Source organism: Mauremys mutica, chromosome 25 (genome assembly GCF_020497125.1).
Source record: "Mauremys mutica isolate MM-2020 ecotype Southern chromosome 25, ASM2049712v1, whole genome shotgun sequence".
Lineage (NCBI taxonomy): Eukaryota > Metazoa > Chordata > Testudines > Geoemydidae > Mauremys > Mauremys mutica.
Window position 1 is genome coordinate 5,160,857 of NC_059096.1, and position 19,366 is coordinate 5,180,222.

Genomic DNA, 19,366 nt, shown 5'->3' on the forward strand with positions numbered 1-19,366 from the left:
GGTGGCTCTCAAAGCCCTTTACAAAGGAGGTTAACATCATTTTACAGATGGGGAAACTGAGGCACAGGGAGAGGAAGTGGCTTCCCCAGACTCACCCCGCTGGCCAGTGGCAAAGATGCAAATAGAACCCAGGGGCTTGTCTACACGGTGCACGCCAGGGGAGTGTGAATCCTAATACATGCTGGCAATCCCCCTCTCCCCAGCAAATTTCTAGCACTTATGAATCTGAAGTACCTGACCCAAGGAGACACACTGAAGGCTCAAACCAGCAGGCAAAGTAAAAGAACTCAAAACTTTTATTTTTTTTAAAAATCTCATGATTTTTAAGCCAGTCTCCTGATTTTGGGGGCAGGAGGAGGGGCTGGGTCATGAGTTTTGAATGCCTGGGGTTGGTGATGCTGCAGCGGGACTGAGCTCCAGCCATAATCCTGGACTGAGCAATCAAGCATTCAGGGAATGGGTCTTTCGTTGCAAAATCAATGACATGACGACAGAGCAGAATTCTGGAGATGAAACACGTGTTTGGGCCCGTCTCTCATTAGAGATGCCAGGTGACTGGGCCACATCCGTCGGATAATAATTCCTAACTACCTCTTTTCATCATCAGATCTCACAGCACTTTACAAAGGAGCTGAGTAGCATGAGCCCCATTTTACAGAAGGGGAAACTGAGGCATAGAGAGGCAAAGTGACTTGCCCAGGTTCACCTAGAAAACCAGTAGCAGAGCCAGGACTAGACTCCAGGTCACCTAAATCCTAGCCCTATCTATTAGCCCTGGAAGCAGATCTGGGGCTCAAAGCATGAAGGATCTTTGGAGCTGGCATTTCTGGTTCAGTGGCTGTTTCTTTTGACATATGGATTCAGAAGACTGGACCAGGTCCTCCGCTGCTATAAATCAGTGTAACTCCATTGACCCCAGCTGTTAATTTGGCCCCTAAATGGGGCAAGTTCATTGCTGAGAGATGGGTTTCAAATTAGCACATAAACCTCTCCCTGGGCTTAGTTAGCAACCTCCTCCAATTTCCTCGGAAGGTGATCCGCGTTTTGCAGAAGGAAGCATTAGCCCTCGAAATAGCCAGCAGTTTTGTTTTTAATAAGAGAGACTCTTTTTTTAAATTGGGGGGTTTTTTTTTCCTTTGCAAGCCTTAGAGGCAACCAGCTTTTAATTCGGTGGTTTCCTCATTTCAGTCTCATAGGCAGAGCTTCAGGAACCTCTGACGCTGCAATATCGCACTGCAGATATTCATCACAATCACAGCAGTTAAAAAAAAACAACCCCCCAAATAAGTAACTTCATTGCACATATTTTCTATACACACAGCACCTTCCAACCCAAAGCACTTTACGGACTGTACATCAATTTCAGTTGCACCCGATTGATATCGGGGCCCCGTACATAACAGAGCATGAGAGACAGTCCCTGCCTCAAAGCGCTGGCAGTCTAAATAGACAAGGCCGGTGGAGACTGGAAGGGGAAGCGTAAGTGAAGTCTCCTGCCCAACAGCAAGTCAGTGGCAGAGATGGGACTAGGACCCCGGTTTCTTGAATCCCTGTTCAGTGCGCTACATGTTAGACAGTGTCTCTGTTGTGTAGACATGCACCATTGAAATGCAGCCACCTCTGAGGTAGAAGAGAGCCAGAGTGCCAACTCCAAGCAAAATAAATAAAGGCTGAGATTCTTGCATATTCACCTGACTCCAGAAGTTGGGGCTGTCAGGCAAACAGCCAGGTATGGTGAGATTCATGATAGAAGCTGGAGAATTGATAATACTGAGATAGGCATTGTATAATAGGAGGGTGAGGGGTGGGGTGTCATTTTTGTATCTAGGGCACTAATGCAACCCTGGCACCCGCTCCAAAAAGTGTCTCTTAATGATTGCTCAGCATTTTCTTCTCTCACGAAATCCTTCCAACCCACTCTCAATGCGCTCGCTCTGGGCGTAAATAGGGGAGCCCATTCAAATGACCTGGCGCGTTTGCCTCTCAGCTCCTGGTTCCCTCCCTGCAGTGCTTGGGGGCTGGCGATTGCACCTTAAAAGCATGCGCAGCAGAGTTGGCAGTTGGGAGAAGGCAGTTGGGAGCAGCAGTTGCTCATTCACCCGTCAGTCGCTATTGACCCGCCGAACCTTTCTTCGTAAACGGGCGCTTCCTAACGTGGTTTGGGTGGGAGCCGGGCCTGGCTCTGAGCGTGGGAGGAAAGGGGTTAAAACCCAAACTCTGGACTAAAATTTGCAGACCTCCCCTCCCAGCCTTTACAATGGGCCGACCAGACTCCCAGGTCTTCCTTCCTCATTCCCTGCTAAAACAGTAGGTTCTTCATCAACTACTCCTGCCCTAGGATGGGACTAAAAGTAAGGAGCACAGGCCCCCTCACCTCTGCTAAAAGCTGAGGGTCGCTCCGCTTTCTAACCATCGGAGTGAGGGTCTGGAACAGTCTCCCACTGGGAGCTGTGGGGACAAACCACTTCATTAGTTTGAAGAGAAAGCTGGACAGATTGTATGATGAGGTTGCTTGTGATGCTGGCGGCCAGGGCTCACTTCCAGTTGATGTCTTACGTATCTAAAGCTCAGGATTTCAGCCAGCTGCCGGCAGAGGTCAGGAAGGAATACCTCCCTCCTCCCAATATATTTTTTTGTCTCCCTCCTCTGAAGCATCAGAGATGGCCCCAGCTGGAGATGGGACCTGGGGCGGGGTGGGCCAGGGCTCTGAGATGGCACTGAGCATTTTCTCTCTTGGGGGCTTGACTGGCTGGGTCTTGCTCCCAGGCTGAGGGTCTCCCAGATCGCCACATGTGGGGTCGAGAAGGAGTTTTCCCCCAGATCAGATTGGCAGCGACCTTGGAGTTTTTTTCACCTTCCTCTCCAGCATGTGGGTCACTTGCCAGGATTATTTCTCTACCACTGCACGGGCCTCGGCCCCTCCTGTTCTCTGCCTGCGGCACAAAACGGTCTTGTCTCCTGTGTAGTGCTTTGATCTCCTGGCGGTGGCTGGGTTTGGTGGGTGGGTGGGGGCTGGCTGGCGTTGGTGGTCTGTGATGCACAGGTCAGACTAGATGGTCTGGGGAGTCACTTTTGGCCTTAAACTTTATGACTCCCTGGGTTGGGTGAGCAACGCTCCTCCTTCTCTGACACGCTGAGAGCGCCCCTTCCTCTTTCAATCTGCTATAACCACGGGCCTTAGTTTTGTGGTAGCCACTTGGCGGCTGATCAGTAGCGGCGCCCCCTGCTGGCAAACCCAGCCTGAGCGCAGAGCGGGCGGGCTGGATTCCCTTAATCTTGCCTTCCTGTTCATTTCACAGCTGTTCAGGGTGTAAATGACCCTTCTGCCCCCCCTGGATCCCAGACACTCCCATGAAACCAGGCCTCCTTGCTAAACATCTCGTCCCCTTCCCCCCCACCTCTGCCACCCACGCCCACGGGCCACCGCTGTGCTCTCTGCTGACAGAGAGCATGAGGCGTGGGGGAGGGGGATGTGTGGGAGTGGGGGCCGGGGAAGGGCTGACCACAGCATTTTATTAAAAGGGTTGAGGCTTGTGGGACTGGGGGAGGAAGCAGAAGCAAAATAACAAAAGAGTAAAAACGAGCGCGTAGGAGCCAGCGCAGCTGCAGCCTCTGCCTGATTTCCCATCTCAGCCCGGCAGCGTGCAAACCCCGTGAGATGCTGCCCGTGTGTGCGAAAGAGAGAATGGGGGGGGGGGGCAAATCATTGTATTGAGAAACTTGCCACAGCTTATCGGCAGCGCGCTGCTTCCCGCTGATTTGTATCTTGCGATCCGAGAAAAAATAATTTGACTTGAACTCCTGGTGACTCAAATTGTGGTATTCAGGAGGCCCGGGTGTGCTAGATCGTGGGGGATTGTTTTCGAGAGGACATGGCCTCTGTGTTCATAGATTTGTCGATTTCAGGGGCAGAGGGGACTGTGAGGTCATGTATGCTGACCGGGCCCTCACGTTTCACCCAGATTCCCCTCTCTTGAGTCCAATAACTTCTTTGGGCTTGTCTACACTTAAAACACTGCAGCGATGCAGCCAAAGCACTTCAGTGAAGACACTGCCTACGCCGACAGGAAAAGCCCCCGTCGGCGGAAGTGATCTGCCTCCCCAAGAGGCGGTAGCAGGTCGACGGGAGAATTCTCCCATCCACCTAGTGCTGTCTACACCAGGGCGTGGGTCAGTTTAACTGCACCGCTCAGAGGTGTGAGAGACGTTACACCAGCCTAATTTCCTAGCGTCGACCAGGCCTTTGACTAAAGCAGAGCTGCTCAGACTGCGTCTCCTGAGCTGCAAGCGACTCTTTAATGTGTCGCCTGCGGCTCTTTGCAGGACATGATATTAAAACACCGTGTGATTTAATGATTAACTGATCTAAGTTATTAACCAATCAGGATGCTTTTCCTCTGTTATCAACCAATTGTAGTTGCTAAAATAGTAATACTTGGTCAGTGATTTTGCTGTGCGTATGTATATTTTTATTTATATATCTAATAGTAGATGAAACAATGATCACACGACTGACTCTTTTTTGGGGAATGTTGATCACTAATTTGGCTACTGAACCCCTGAGGTCTGAGTACCGCTGGACTCTGAGGTTTTGTCTACCCTGGAACCGGAACGACAAAACTTCGGTCGTTCGGAGGTGTGAAAAAAACACTCCCCCGAACGACAAAAGTTTTGCTGACGAAAAGCGCCGGCGCGAACAGCGCTTTGTCGGCAGGAGCGCTCTCCTGCTGAAATGCAACGTTTTGGTTTTTATACCCAGGGAACTTCCTGTTTCTGGATATTTATCGGCATTGTCAGCGCTCTCCTGCTGACAAAGCTACCGCTGCTCATTGGAGGTGGAAGTTTTTTGTCGGTGGGAGAGCTCTCTCCTGCCGGTATATAGCGGCTACACTCCATGCCGGCTACACTCCGTGCCTTTCAGCTGTAGCTGTATCGCTAAAAGGTGCGTAGTGTTGACACACCCGGAAGCATATCTTTCAGGAAGACAAGGGGGCGAGGCGATATCTTTTATCGCCAAGAGACAAGCTTTCGAGCTTACACGGAGCTCCTCTTCAGATCTGGGAAAGGTACTCAGTGTCACAGCTAAATACAAGACAGAACAGATTGTTTAGCATAAGTAGTTAGCACATATTCTAAGGGGAAGTGGCTAAATTAACACCTCTGCAGACATAGGACGAAAAAAGGGAGGAGTGAGTTAGTTACAGATAGTTTATTGTAATAAGCCGTAAATCCAGTGTCTTTATTAAGGCCGTGGTTTTTAGTGTCTAGCAAAACTATGAATTTAAGTTCCCAGGCTCATCTTTTCAAGGTGTTGTGCAGGTTTCCTTTGAGGATGAGCACTGAGAGGTCAGAGATGGAGTGATCACTTTGGGAAGAGTGTTCACCCACAGGGGACCGGGGTGGTTTTTTGTCTCTGGTCCTTTTTCTGGGCGAGTTCTTTTGAGAGTGTAGTGATTGTCTAGTTTTGCACACATAGTTATTGGGGCGTTTAATGCCGTAGAATGAGGTACACCATACGTTGCGATAGGCATGTTTGAGACCCCTCCATCTTGAAAAGTAGGGATCACCTCCCCCACCTTGTCTCTCTAATACCCTGGGACACACACGGCTACAACAACACTGCAAACACCAGTGGAAAATACCTTCCAGGAAGGCATGTGGTCTTGATCTGACAACATCAAGAAATGGAGCATCTACCACTCTCCTTGGGCATCTGTTCTAAGGGTTAATCACCTTCATTGTTAAGTATTGGTGCTGTATTTCTAATTTGAATTTGTCCAGCATCAGCTTCCATCCATGGGTCCCCGTTTATGCCTTTCTCCCCTAGATTAGAGTCCTTTAGTACCTGGTATTTTCACCCTCTGAAGGTGCTTTGACACCAGGATAAATCACTTTTCAAGTAAGACAATGTGTAATAATTGGAGATATACCTATCTCCTAGAACTGGAGGGGACCTCGAAAGGTCATCAAGTCCAGCCCCCTGCCTTCACTAGCAGGACCAAGTACTGATTTTTGCCCCAGATCCCTAAGTGGCCCCCTCAAGGATTGAACTCACAACCCTGGGTTTAGTAGGCTAATGCTCAAACTACTGAGCTAGCCCCTCCCTAAATCCTAGCCCTGTGGTCTGGTGCACAGGGCTAGGATTTAGAAGACTTGTGTTCTGTTCCCGCATCTGCAAATAATTTGTTGTGTGACTTTAGGCACATCACTTTCCTGCTTGGTGCCTCAGTTTCCCCCACACCCTTTGTCTGTTTACACTGTAAATTCTTTGGGGACGGGGACTTTTTCTTGCCAAGTGTACAGACGGTGCCTACCACCATGGGTCCCTGAACTTGGCTAGCCCTTGAGGTCCTGCTATAATGGGACAGACGTACAAGTGGTATAAAGGTCCCTGGCAGTGGTTCGGAGGCTGGGAAAGCGAGAACGAAAAGCTTTGGACTGTTTAATTAGAGAGGGGAGAAACAAGAGGCATGAAAGAGAGAGAAAATGAAGAATGGAAGCGAGACGGTAGATCAGGCGCTCCTATTTATCCTTTCCTATAATATGTGGTCAAGGGATGTCCAGGGTCAGTGAAATGCAACATTTTGGGTTTTATACCCAGGGAACTTCCTGTTTCTGGATATTTATCGTAGCCAAGAGCTTAGAAGGATTCCAAAAAATAAATGGCCAAACTTTTTTTTTCATGGAGAATGAGCATAGCCGCAGTTCCATTACACGGGGTAAATGCTTCATAGGAGTAATCCCCATGCTTCAGGGCATGAGTCAATCACAGACTGTCTGGGGTCAGGAAGACCTTCTCTCTTATGGGAAAGTACGGCATGATTTTTCAGTATGGGGGTTTATAGACTTTCCGCTGAAGCTGCTAGTGCTGAGGGGCAGGAGATAATGGCCCATTGCTCTGACTCAGAATGGGCTGAGAACTTTTACTGCAATTAGTGGGAATTTGCATGAGGATTCATTCCCCCCCCCCTCCCCCCCCCGTGAGATGAGTAACAATCACTTATTTATTATCGCCCCTATTTGACCCTGGGAGAAGCTGAAGTCGAGAGATCTTAAACAACGCACCCAAAGTGGCCATGACAAATTAGCAGCGGAGCTGGGACTGGAAACCAGGAGCCCTGGCTCCCCCTTCTCAGCTAACTGCTAGACCCATTCTGCTGTTCCTATAGTTGTACGGTGCTGCTGGCTGCTCGCTCGAGGAAAGAAGGGGTCACATCTCATTCTGTTGCAAAGCAACAAGTACTTTTGTAAGCAGCAAACAATTGGAAGAGGATGGTCTTGTGGTTAAGGCAGTAGGCGCGTACTCGGAAGATTGAGGTTCAACGCTGAATGCTGCTACTGACTGCAGAGTTATTTAGGGCCAGACTATCAAGTCCTCAGTTCTTCCCTTTGGGGCCAGAGAATTAACAATGCCCGAGAGCTGCCGTTGTGACGCACACAGGTCACAGTAGGCTGCCCTCTTTGGCAAATCTGTCCCTTGATTTCTCTCAGTCCCTCCATCTGTAAAATGGGGTGATTGCCTCTTTAGAATGTCAGCTCTATGTGTCTGTACAGTGCCTGGCGCAGCGGGGCTCCGATTTCAGGTCGGGTCTCTAGGCGTTACCTCAGTACAGATGGTCATAGCCCTCTACCATGTCACTGGACACGAATACAGAGATTGGAGGTGGCTGGTCTTCTGGAGCTGGTTTGTTCTGAGATCTCTTGTTTTCAGCTACTTATCAAAACCCATATTCTATTTTGAAATGAATATATTGGGGGGGGAGGTCACGTTCAGAAACTGTCGAGATTTTCTGTTTTCCAAGCAAGGTTCCTGTTGGGGAGGAGATTAATTACAAACAGCTTTTCTGCTGCATCAGACTTCCTGAAAGGCTGTGAAATATTTGGGGTGGAAAAATAGATCTCGGTGCTGTTTCTTTCTGCCATTACCATCTGTTCGGGGAGGGAGCTAACACATTATTTCCCCCTCCCCCCCGTCCCTGCAATGAGCTGTTGCCATCAATAGACCGTGCCTTGCGAACACGGGGCGAGGTGGAGAAAGGATCGCGCCTTATGCACGTAAAAGTTCCCTTTCGCTGTGGCGGGTTGAGCCCGGCGCGGCCGTTCAGCGAGATGGTGCTGAAAATGCAGCAGCGTGGCTACCGGTTGCCTCCTGCACCTCGGCAGCTTTCGGTGCACACAGCTCGCCTCCCTGCCTCAGCATGCGCGGGCTCTGTGGTTTTGGCAGTTCCTTTGTTAATTTCAGCTTGACTTCTGATTCACCGGGGGGAAGGAACAGGTGTGCAAGGCAGGGACCGCTCCGGAAGGAGCTCGGGGAGCTGAGCGCTGGAAAATCCGGCCACAGGTGTCCTGGTGGGAGCTGCAGTACCTTTGACTGCGTCCGTCTTTGGGACAGAATCTGGTCTGCTACAAGTGCCTCAAAACCCATTGTCTCCTGAGGCACAAATCCGGTCCGCTCTATCCCAACACAGGCCATTAATTAACTCCCACCGCCTGACCCTTGGTATGGAATATACAAGGAATCAACATGCAATAGGCATAAATCCTGCAGGGCCTATTCATTATTTCTGTTACAGTGGTGCAGAGAGGCCGCACGGCACCAGGTGCTGTACATAGTCCTAGTAAGAGCTCAATGGACAAGACAGACCAAGGTATTGTTATCCAGATGGGGAGCTGACACGGATTAAGGCCACTCATCTCTTGAGAATCTGGCCCTTCCTTTGAGCGGCAATCTCTTGAAAACTCGGCCAGGTACCTCGATCAAGGAGCCTCCGGAGTCCCAATTTAGGGTGTGTCTGCACAGCACCTAGACACCCGTGGCTGGCCCGGGCCAGCTGACCTGGGCTTGCGGGGCTCAGGCTGCGGGACCGTTTCACTGCTGTGTAGACAAGCTCTGAAACCCCCCCACCTCGCAGCGTCCTACAGCCTGAGCCAGGACGTCTACACAGCAACGAAACTGCCCCGCTTGCCATGTAGACATACCCAGAGTGTCTTAACTGCAAGGCATCCTAAGCTATGCAGGGCAAATCCCACCCAGGCCAGGGTTTCAGCACTAGCCCGCTATCTTTTTTGAAGCGCACCGTGCTTCCTCTTGTTCCCGGTGGTTTGAAAAAAAAATTCCAAGCTTGATCCAGATGCCTGACATTGATCGGTGCTGGAACTAATCCTACACTACCTGGGTTTCAGAAACCTCATGCATGGCTGCTCCACTGCAGCTGCCTTCAAAAAGAGAAACCTTTCCCCCTTCCTGGTAGCATCCAGGGCTTGCAGTTGCTTGGAAGGTGTCATCTAGAAAACTTAATTCCCACCCCCTCCCCTTTCCCTGCGAGGTTCCTCTGTGCTGGGAGCTCGAGCTCAGAAACCTGGCCCTGGTGCTTGCCTGGGCTGTTTGGGGTCTTGGCAGGCTGTGCCATTATTGATGATCGTTCACGGAGCGTTGCTAAGGGCACCCTACGCCGCTCTCACGAGGTGCTGAGTGCAGCCTGAAATCGGTGCTCAGAACCACGCAGGATTTGGTTTGGGGGAGGTCTGAGCCGCTGTGCACAGCAGCTTTCGGGAGGGGGCTGCACGGGGCCCGAGTGAATCTATAGGGCACCAGGATCGGGGAGGAAGATGGTTCAGGCACAAGGGGAGACAGGGCATGAAGGTCACTGCAGGGCGGGCTTGTGGGTGGCCACAGGGCTGGGTGTTGCTGGGGAGGCTGTTTCAAGAGGGCAGCTCGGACGCTGGCATCCAGCTGAGAGCGGGAGGGTCGGTCACAGGGGCGAGGATGCAGAGGAGAATTGGGGATGGATCTGGACCCAGCGGTGACGCAGGCCCGTTGCAGCGGCCAGTCAGCGAGAAGCCCAGGGCAGAACTACCCCAGGGCAGAGCCAGAGGAAGCGCTGAGTTTGCATGGGGGTAGCAGAAAGCCCGATTGGCTCCCGGGGTCTCTCCGGGGACTGGGCGGAGGAAGATCAGCGTCCGTGTAGGATGGGGTGTTCTGGAAGGAAGTTCATGCCTTGGGGTGGGACCCAGGAGGACGAGTCCGCTTGGAGAGAGGCCCGGGGGTGAGGCGGTGGTGATGTTTCTTGGGCCACTGCAATAAGCCGAGTATTGGGGGCTGAGTGTCCCCGATCCAGGCACAGGGGCTCTGGGGACCCTCGCCCAGGCGGGGCTCACCTATCGCCGCCCACAATCTGCAGCGGAACGCTCTGGCGAGGGGGGAAGACGGGAAGGAGGCGCCTCAGCACCCTCCCTGCACAGCTTCTGGGCATCGTCCCGCTCGTCGCTGGAGGTGTGGCACCCACCTCGTAGGTTAAAGAACCACACGCCTTTCTGAGCCGCCTGCACCGGGTGGGCCCCCCGAGAGGTTGGTCACCCTGGTTAGGCGGTGGGGGATTTTTTTTTTCTTTTCGCTCTTGCTTCTAAAATAAGCCTCCGCTTGCAGCCACACACACACCCAGGGGGCCTTTTCTTCTTAACCAGCCTTTATTTGAAACACTCACTTTTCCTGTCTTCAGAAGCACAAACCTCACACAACTCTCTTCTGCCGCCACCGACATGTGCCCCCACTCTCAGCCCCGGCCTTCGCCTCCCCTTACAGGAACCGGTTCATTTCTTTGCTGACATTTGCGAGGCCAAAATCCCGGTGCCCCGGCTCGGGACGGCGCCAGTCTCTTATGTCATGCCCCAGTGTGCCAGGCAGTGGTGGGGGAGGGCAGGGGCGAGTCCTGCTTTGCCAGGCCTGGGCTGCTTTTCGTTTGATTTGCATTGCTAGTGATTGAGCTGGAGAAGAGAGTTTCCGCTCTTTGATCTCTGAGGGGCAGAAGGTTAGTTTGGAGGAAGGGAAGGTTACATACACGGCAGGGCTTTTTCTGACCGGCTCACCTGCCGTTGCCAGTGCGGGACCCGCCCCAGCAGGGCCTGGTGGGCTGGGTTGGGTTTTTTGTTTTGGAAGGCAGCAGAAGAGCGAGGGCATGGCAGGTTCCCACCCTGTGCTAAAACACGGGCTCCGAATGGTCACACTATTTCGGGTCTGAAATGTTCATGGGGCTGCGGGCGAATGTCGGGCATCCGGGCGGCTGTTCGGGCGTCAGTGAGAGAGGACAAAGTGCTGGCAACTTTCTGGCCTGTGTGAGATCAGCCAGCCTAGAAATCCCCTCTCCACCTCACCTTGCCTTCCACTGCAGCGTGGCCTCGTGGTTGGAGCGATTGGGACTTCGGAGAAGTCCTGTGGCCTATGTTGGCGAATGGCGAGGACGTCAAGCCAGATGATCACAGTGGTCCCTACGACTTTAGAGTTTGTGGAGTGGGGCACTGGAGACCTGGGTTCTCTTCTCGGCTTGGCTGCTGGGTGACTTTGGGCATGCCAGGCCTCAGTTTCCCAAACTTTAAAATGGGGAGAATGAACCTGACCTCCTCTGTAAAGTGCTTGGAGATCTAGAGATGAGACGAGCTAGGAGTGAGGATTGTTTGTTATTCGTGGGTCTCTTTCTTTCACACCCAGCCTGTTGCATCTTCAGTCTGAGCCCGTCTCTGTCCTGCTGTATGTCACAGGCTTCTATGCACCGCGGTCACCCCCTGGCTTAGAGAGTAGGGGTGGCTTTAGGGGGATGGATTCCCAGCTCTGCCACTGGTTCGCTCTGTGACCTTGGGCAAGTTGGCAAGGGGTATGTCTCCTCAGCAGCGAATCTCAGAGCCCCCATCTGCCGAGGGGGGACAACGATGTTGCCTTGTCCTGCTGCGGGCAGGAGATTAGTTTCCTCATTTTGCAGAAGGACAGGGAAGGCGGAAAGGTTAAGTGACATGACCAAGGCCCCAGAGACTGCTGCTGCCAGCGGTGGGATCAGTGGTCCCTTAATGAGGTTATTAAGGGTCCGACTCCGGCGCCTGTTGAAATCAATGGGAGGCTTGGTTGGGGGGGAAGGGGGCTGCTGCTCTCATGAGCTGACCCTGGTGGGGCCAGAGGAGCAGGCTCAGCAGCTGGGAAGGGTCTCGTAACAGCCCTAGCGCCACCAGCCATAGCTCTGACAGCACAGCCACAAACCCTCCCCCAAACCGAGGGGCCGCAGGCTTTATGGATCCCAGAGGCGTCCACCTCTGGGCAGGAGCGGGTCTGACCGGCCTCCTTCAGGAAACGTCAGGGCTGGCTGCATGTCCCTAGCGATCCGTACCCACGGCAAGGTGCATGTTCAGGGCTCTCTCCGCGAGGCTGGCTAGGGACTGGACGCCAGCTGGGATCGATGCCGAGTTCCCCACCCCCTAGAAGAACCGGGGAGCATGTGAGTTTCAGGACACCGGGGAGCTCCAGGAAGTGTAGCTGCTGGGCTGACAGAGGAGAGCTATAGACGGTTCCCTGCTGCCTTCTAGGGCTCACGAGGGTTTCCTCTGCGTGCGCCTCGTGCCCATTGTTCACAGAATCCTTCCAGTCGGATCCTTCAGGGCCCTTCGTTTCATCGCCTGTCACTCCCGCCGGCCGCACGTCAGAACAAACAATCGCCCCCTCGCAGGGGGATCTGTCCTGTGAACGCTGGAGTGAAAACAACCCCTGATTCTTTAGGGGTGGCGGGAGGGGGGGGGACCTGTCCGCTGCTGTTACATGAGCCATCTCCCAGGTCCCCTCGGTGTCACAGTCACTCAGCTCAACACGGCCGCTCTCTCGCGCCCGGCCTGACAGCCCCTCGGTAACCTCACGAGACAGGTTCTCCCTTCACATCAACATAGCGAATCTGGGTTTTTTAAAGGCAACACGGAAGTTGTTGGGGAGACTTCCATGCGTTGACGACGTTGGCAGGGCCGCGGGAAAGGCGTTGACGGGGACGGCAGCCCGGCGGGAGGGAAGAGTCGTCGTTTTCCTGTTGCATTGTTGTTTGTTTGATGGGAAAGCCAGGAGGCCTGGGTTCCATCCTTGCTTGCTAGGCGACCTTGGGCAAGTCGCTCAACCTTCTTAGAGCCCTGGGCTTGGTTTGTAAAGGGAGCTGAGCACCTGCTGTCTGCGTTTGTCTGGCCCTATCCTGCACTATGATTTATAATGTGGGTGATGGTGCTGCAAGGTGCATGTTCAGGGCTCTCTCCGCGAGGCTGGCTAGGGACTGGACGCCAGCTGGGATCGATGTCGAGTTCCTCACCCCCTAGAAGACCAGGACTCCGTTGAGCTAAGGTCTGGTTAAACCCAGAACAAAAGGCCAGTCTCTGCCCCAAAGAGCATCCAACCAGAGTACAGGACCGGAGACAACCGCTGGGTACAGACAGCCTGGCCTCTGCTGGTCGGTGTGATGAGTAGCGGCCTCGGCTCGTTTAGTTCTAACCTTGTTCTGATGATCTGTGTTAACGCGCTTCACTCGGGCTATAGGATCGCAGGCCCTGGGGGGGAGATCAGATGGACGTGAGCCCTAGAGCTCTCCCGGGGCCTTCCCCAGGCTCCCAGGCATCCCTCTGCTAGCAGGGTCCAGCACCTGCCCCCGTCTCCCATGGCAGTTGGCTCTGATCTGCCCTGGCCATGGCCCCTCACAGTTGAGGGTCACAGCGGCTCAGCAGAGCCGGGGCGGGGGGCTCTCCCTGTCCCCAGCGGGGCCGTCTCCATGAGGGGTCGCTTTATGCCTTGCCCTGCTGTCTCGCCCTGTGTTAGGGTGAACCTGGCGCTGGCCTACACCGAGCTGACCGAAGAGCTGTGCCAGCTGCGGACCCTCAGCTCCCTGCAGAGCCAGATCCTCCGGACGCTGCTGCAGGAGCAGGCCATCAACGGCGGTGAGCACGTTCCCGGGGGCGAGGGGTTTGCGCGGGCTCGGTTCTTCCAAGGGGGAGTGGCACCGTCCCCCTCGACCAGAAGGGCCCGGAGTTTGGGATCTGAAAGGGGAGAGGGGCTGGAGAGGGATGCAGAGCCCCGAGGTCAGGCTGTCACCCCGTCACCCGCTCCCTGGGACCTCCCTGCTACCCTTCCTGTGCGCCTCAGGCCCGGAAGTGCCTCCTCTAGGGGCGGAAGAGGAGATGGCTCTCAAGGGCCTGGATTCCACCCTTGGCCTCTTTCTGTGATCGGGACGGTCCCGGTGCCTGCGTAGGCTGAGCTGGTCCCTGCCCGGCGGTACCACCCCCAGGGCACTGCTCTCTGTGCTGCGCGTGCACATTGCGGGGGGGCGGTGTCCCCTTGCTGACTTGCTTGTCTTTGTCCCGTTGCTTTGCAGGCCAGAGGCACTCCCCGCTCTCGCAGCGCCGCTCCCCGGCGCCGCCCTGCCCGCCCCCGGCTCAGCAAGGCCGGCCCCCGGTCCCCCAGTGCCAGTCTCCCGCGCTGCAGCGGCGGTCTCCTGTCCCCCCCAGCCAGTCCCCCGCCCAGCAGCGCCGCTCCCCGGCGCCCCCTGCATGCCAGTCCCCTGCCCAGCAGCGCTGCTCCCCGGCGCCCCCCCCGAGCCAGTCCCCCGCCCAGCAGCGCCGCTCCCCGGCCCCCTCCTGCCCGTCCCCCGCCTCCCAGCACCGGGCGCCCCCCGCCAGCGAGAGGAACATGATGGATCTGGGGTACTCGAAGCCCCCAAGCCACCACATCAAAGCCAGCTTCCAGGGGCGTCGCAGCTACTCGGAGGTGAGCGACGCTGCCGTCTACCGGCAGAGCCACTCCCTGTGGCTGCAGCCCGAAGCCTCCACGCTGCCAAAGCACCGTCCCTATGGCGAGGTTTACATCGGGGGGGCTGGCGGGCCCGGGAGCACCAGGGATGCCTTCGAGGAGCACCTGCGCTTCGAGAAGCAGTCCTCGGACGAAGACGAGTGGAGCGTCCCCAGCCCCCCTAGTCCCGAGGTGGGAGCCATCCGCTGCGCCTCTTTCTGTGCCGGCTTCCCCATCCCCGACTCCACCACGCACCGGACAGCTGCCTCCTACTCCAGGGCTGAGCACGCGCAGTCCTGGCCGTCGATCAACGTAAGCGATAGCCCCCGTTACTACCTAACCCACTGCTTATCCCGCTGCGAGCTTCTTTGCAGCAGTGCCACCTCCAGCCTGGTCTGGGATGGCCTAGCTGAACCCCCGGACGCGGGGATGTTTGGCCTCTTTTCTCAGTAATGGGTCTGACCCAGAATGTAGGACCCAGGGAGGAAGAGGAGTGGTGGTCCTGTGGCTAAGGATGGGGAGAGCTCCATTCAGGTCCTGGCTCTGCCGCTGCCGAGCTGTGTGACCTTGGGGAAGTCACTTAACCACTGTGTGCCTCAGTTTCCCCATCAGTAAAATGGGGGGGGGGGCTGTGATACTTTCCTACCTTGTGAGGATCAGTCCAGTCCATGGCTGAGGCAGTTGGTTACTGTGGTGCTGGAGGCCTCGGGAAAGCCTGTAACCAAATAAGGAATGTGGGGACCTTTGGCTTCCAACCTTGAGCTGAGCTGTGCCTGGTGGACCCCAGCTGTTGACAGCAAGTGCTGGGAGAGGCACCCGCTAGTGACTGAGGGAAGCTGACACCTGCGACTCTGCGTCCTTGAAAGCTGCCAGGAGGGGGAGGGTGGGGCATAACCCCCCAAGGAGTGGGTTGAAATTAATGAGGGGGGAATTCAGGCTGAAGGTCCCAGCAAAGCCTGCGGAGGGGGAGACCTGGTGGGCTGCAGAACAGTCTCCCGGGGCCGTGAATTGGGGCTGCTCCAGTGACTTCAGTGGAACTCTGCTGATCATCATCAGCTGGGCTTCCGGCCCCACAGCTCTGGGGAGGGACCTGGGACTCTCCTTTCAGCAGAAAGGTCATTTCTTGCCCCTTCTCGCCCCGCAGCTGCTGATGGAGACGGTGGATTCCGACATCCGAAGCTGCCCCCTCTGCCAGCTGGCGTTCCCCATCGGCTACCCGGACGATGCTTTGATAAAGCACATTGATTCGCACCTGGAGAACAGTAAGATCTGAGGCTCCTCGTCCCGACTTCCTTACAGCCCTGGCTCCCTTTGGATGCTGCATGAAAACGTGGGGAGCAACACGGCTCCCTAAATACCTCCAAATCTTCAGTAGCTGCAGGAAAGACTGAACTGTAAGAGACTCGCCTCTCCCTCTTCCCCTCCCTCACATTGGTTTTAAGTGGGTTTCTCCCCCCACCCCCGGTGCCCCCAGGATCTGCAATACCTGGCGATGCTTGTGCCAGACGGGGGGACGCTCCGGTCCAGGCACTGGCGGAGGGCAGACCCGTCGGTGGTGGCTTCTTACAGAGGGTGTTGCTTGTCGTTTACTCCTGCTTCCTTTACAGCTCTGGCTGTGTCATTTGGTTTCTCTGGATGATCTCAGGGAGGATTGATGGAGGATGGAGCCCCCCCCGCCCCACACCCCCACTCTGAAAGCTGCTTCGGTGAGAGGCACAGAGTTTCCATGCACCTGTCTGCGGGAATCTCGGTGCAGTTTGAGTCTCTCCCCCCAGGGGTTTAATTGTTACAGGGCGGTTGGTTCTCTTCAGCTTTGGTCACTGTTGGGTCCCCGAGAGCTTTCAAACCAACCTGCCTTGGCCTTTGGCTGCTAGTTCAAGCATCTTTCCAGTCCACCACCCCTTGTCTCAGTGACGCTGATGAGAAACGAAACCCACTTTCTAGAGGTGTAGCATGGACATCCTATAATATTGCACTGAACTTCCTGTCGGCTAGGGGCCGTATCCTGGCCTCCTCAAAGTCAACGGCTAGTTTTGTCATTGACTCCGGCGGCGCCTAGCTACGTCCCTGGTGTATTTCTATTCTCTTCGACGTACCGTTGACTCCTCCTTCATCCTGACACGTTGCTTTGAGTAGCTAGTTACCGTGTAGCAAGGATCCTCTCTGTGTCCCGCGTCGTGGTCACGCCCTCACCTTGCCCGCAGTCCCGTGACGGCCTGTGACACTGGCGTGACGGCATCGTGTTAATTCCGCAGCAGTCACCTGCGTGGGTCCACGATCCACTGTCTCTCTCCGGCCTTACTAAGCACCTTTGCGTGGTACTGATCTACGCCAATCCCATTCAGACTGGCCAGCTGCCCCCTTTTCCCCCGCGGGGACTGTCTCAATGGACCTACATGGAGTCATTCGTTCATCAGAAGTGCCCGTACGGTGAAGATGTTTTTCCTAGCAGGACCCAGAGACCGTTTTTGTGCTGGGCAAACCCCCACTCCTTTGTCATTCGCCAGGGTGCTGATGAAACTAGCAGCTGTAGCAGTGCTGCTCTGGGTAGGCGTCGGCTGTTCCTCTGGGCCAGATCCTTGGCTGGTGGCATTCGTCCAAACTCTGGGTCGGGGAAGGGAAGGAAGAGAATCTCGCTCGTTCTTGGCAGCGCTGTGGGCTGGGAGGTGGCGTTCGCCCTCCGGCATTGGAGTGGAAAATGTAATTAATAACGAACCGGCCCTTTCACCCCAATGCTCTGCCTAGAGATGAGCCGAAACCACTAACAGTTAATCTGGAGCGACCAGATCCCTGGCATTTCAAGGGGTATTCAGATGCAGGGTTTGGGCCCCACTCTCAAATTGTGCTGGGGAGTGGGTATGGTGTGAAATTGGTTTACTTAGGGTGAGGATTCTCCGGGCCCACGGGGAATCCCGAGCTCCTTGTCTGAGGAAACTCTCAGAAGGGGAGGGCTTGTCCATACTTGAAGGTTAATGCAGATTAAAGCACAGTGTAAATGGAAAGTGTATTAGTTGTTCCCGATTAACCCCCATGCATGGAGCCTTTTATTCCACAACAAGAGTGCCCTGTTCTCGTTTCGTTTCACTCCGGCGCGTTAAGCTGACCGGGGACAAGGCTGGAATACGAGGATCCACAAATGGAACAATTCCACAATTCCGTGGAATTGTTCCATTTGTGGATCCTCGTATTCCAGCCTTGGATTGTGGGGTTTGTCCGTGGAACTGAGAGACCCCTGGAATTTAGAGGTTTCCAAATTGCCATAAGAAGGGTTTGTGATTTAACAAGGATCAGAGCAGGGCCAGCCTGTGGCTCGGGTGACCTGGGGGCTGGCTGGCGTGACGACTAGCCTCTGAGCCCACATGTTGGGTGGCCAAGGGGTGCGTTACCGACTGATGGTGCTGGCGATCCGGGGTGGACGGATGCCGGAATTATAGGGCCATGAATTTACTGACGGGCTTGATGCGGAAATCACTGGGTGCGGCGCTCTGGCCTGCGTTATGTGTAACTGACACATAAGCCACCCAGAGGCGGGTCTGCGCAGGCGCGTGGATCATTTTGATCCCTTCTGGCCTTAATGGGTGTGTCTGCACCGCAGATAAACGCCCGTGGCTGGCCCGTGGCACCTGACTCGGGCTTGGGCTGTGAGGCTAGAAAGCTGTAGTGTCGACGCCTGGGATCCTCCACCCTTGTGGGGTCCCGGAGCCTGCACCCCGGCCTAACGCCAGACAGTTACAGTACAGTCTTATAGCCCTGCAGCCTGGGTGTTTCATCGCAGAGTCGACGTACCCGAAGTCTATGAATCAGAGAGCAATTCCAGACGCTTCCAAGCAGCGCTGACGCCGGTGCCCCCGTGTGAGGTGCCCGAGTCTAACGGGGACGTGGGCCTTGGGGAAAACGCATGCAAACCGGTTTTGTGCATTCTGGGGAGGTGGGGGCTAACACCCCGCCACTCATGGCTCCCCCTGCCCCCCCCATATCTCATGTCGTGCTGCATCTCGTGGCGTTGGGCAAACAGGGCCCAATCCTGCGAGATTGCAGAAAAATTCCAAGCAGGCTCTGAGCACCCTCAAGTCCCACAGACGTCAGCGGGGGCTGAAAGGGCCGGGGTCTCTTTGGAAGGCCAGCTGGCATGAATCGGTGTAGCCCCTCTGACGGCAATGGGGCCACGCCGATTTACGCAGACAGAGGAGCCGGCCCCGTCCTCCTTGGCTGGTGCATCGCTCCTTTCCATGCTCACCCACCAGCTGTGGATCACAGGCAAGGACAAGGCAGAGGATTCCAGCCATATTGAAGTCATGTCACTTTAAGGGGGAGGGGCCAGCACTTGGGGGGGAGGAGTCAAGGGCTAGAGACGTGCCCGCGAGCAATTTAATTTCCCCACGACTGACACCACTTGTCCCACATCCACATGAAATCTACCTCAGAGCCAACGAGACGCAGACATGATGGAGAGGGGAGACTGGGCGGGGCCACCCGGGTCCGTCTCCAGGGCTCTGACGCGTTCTGCATTGCGGCGCCAAGCCTGGCGTGACAACGCCCGGCTCCGTGCGAAGAGCCCAGCGCTACCCCTCCCCCATGCGTGGTCTGCAGCGAGCTCTCGCTGTGTCATTTATTGTCGGCTGCTCCGGGCCTGTTACTTCCACCCCCCCCCCCACACCCGCGCCCCGGTCTAGTCCAACAATCCAAAGCGGAAATACGTGATGTGATATAATCTCCGCCCCTCTCCCAACCGAGCACCCAATCGGGAGATCCAAGCGGCCTGTCAGTCATTGTTCTGTGCTGCATGCTCTTGAC

The 19,366-nt window shown here is 55.2% G+C and overlaps 1 protein-coding gene across 1 annotated transcript in view; it reads left to right on the plus strand.

The window, feature by feature from the left end:
* TBKBP1 (TBK1 binding protein 1) overlaps nt 1–17,409 on the plus strand; it is a 54,095-nt gene extending 36,686 nt beyond the window's left edge. The window contains exons 8-10 of the mRNA XM_044999763.1: nt 13,607–13,725; nt 14,160–14,884; nt 15,717–17,409. Of these exons, the coding sequence (XP_044855698.1) occupies nt 13,607–13,725; nt 14,160–14,884; nt 15,717–15,845 (973 nt within the window). The 3' untranslated portion in view covers nt 15,846–17,409. The remainder of the gene's footprint in view (nt 1–13,606; nt 13,726–14,159; nt 14,885–15,716) is intronic.
* The last annotated feature ends 1,957 nt before the right edge of the window (nt 17,410–19,366 follow it).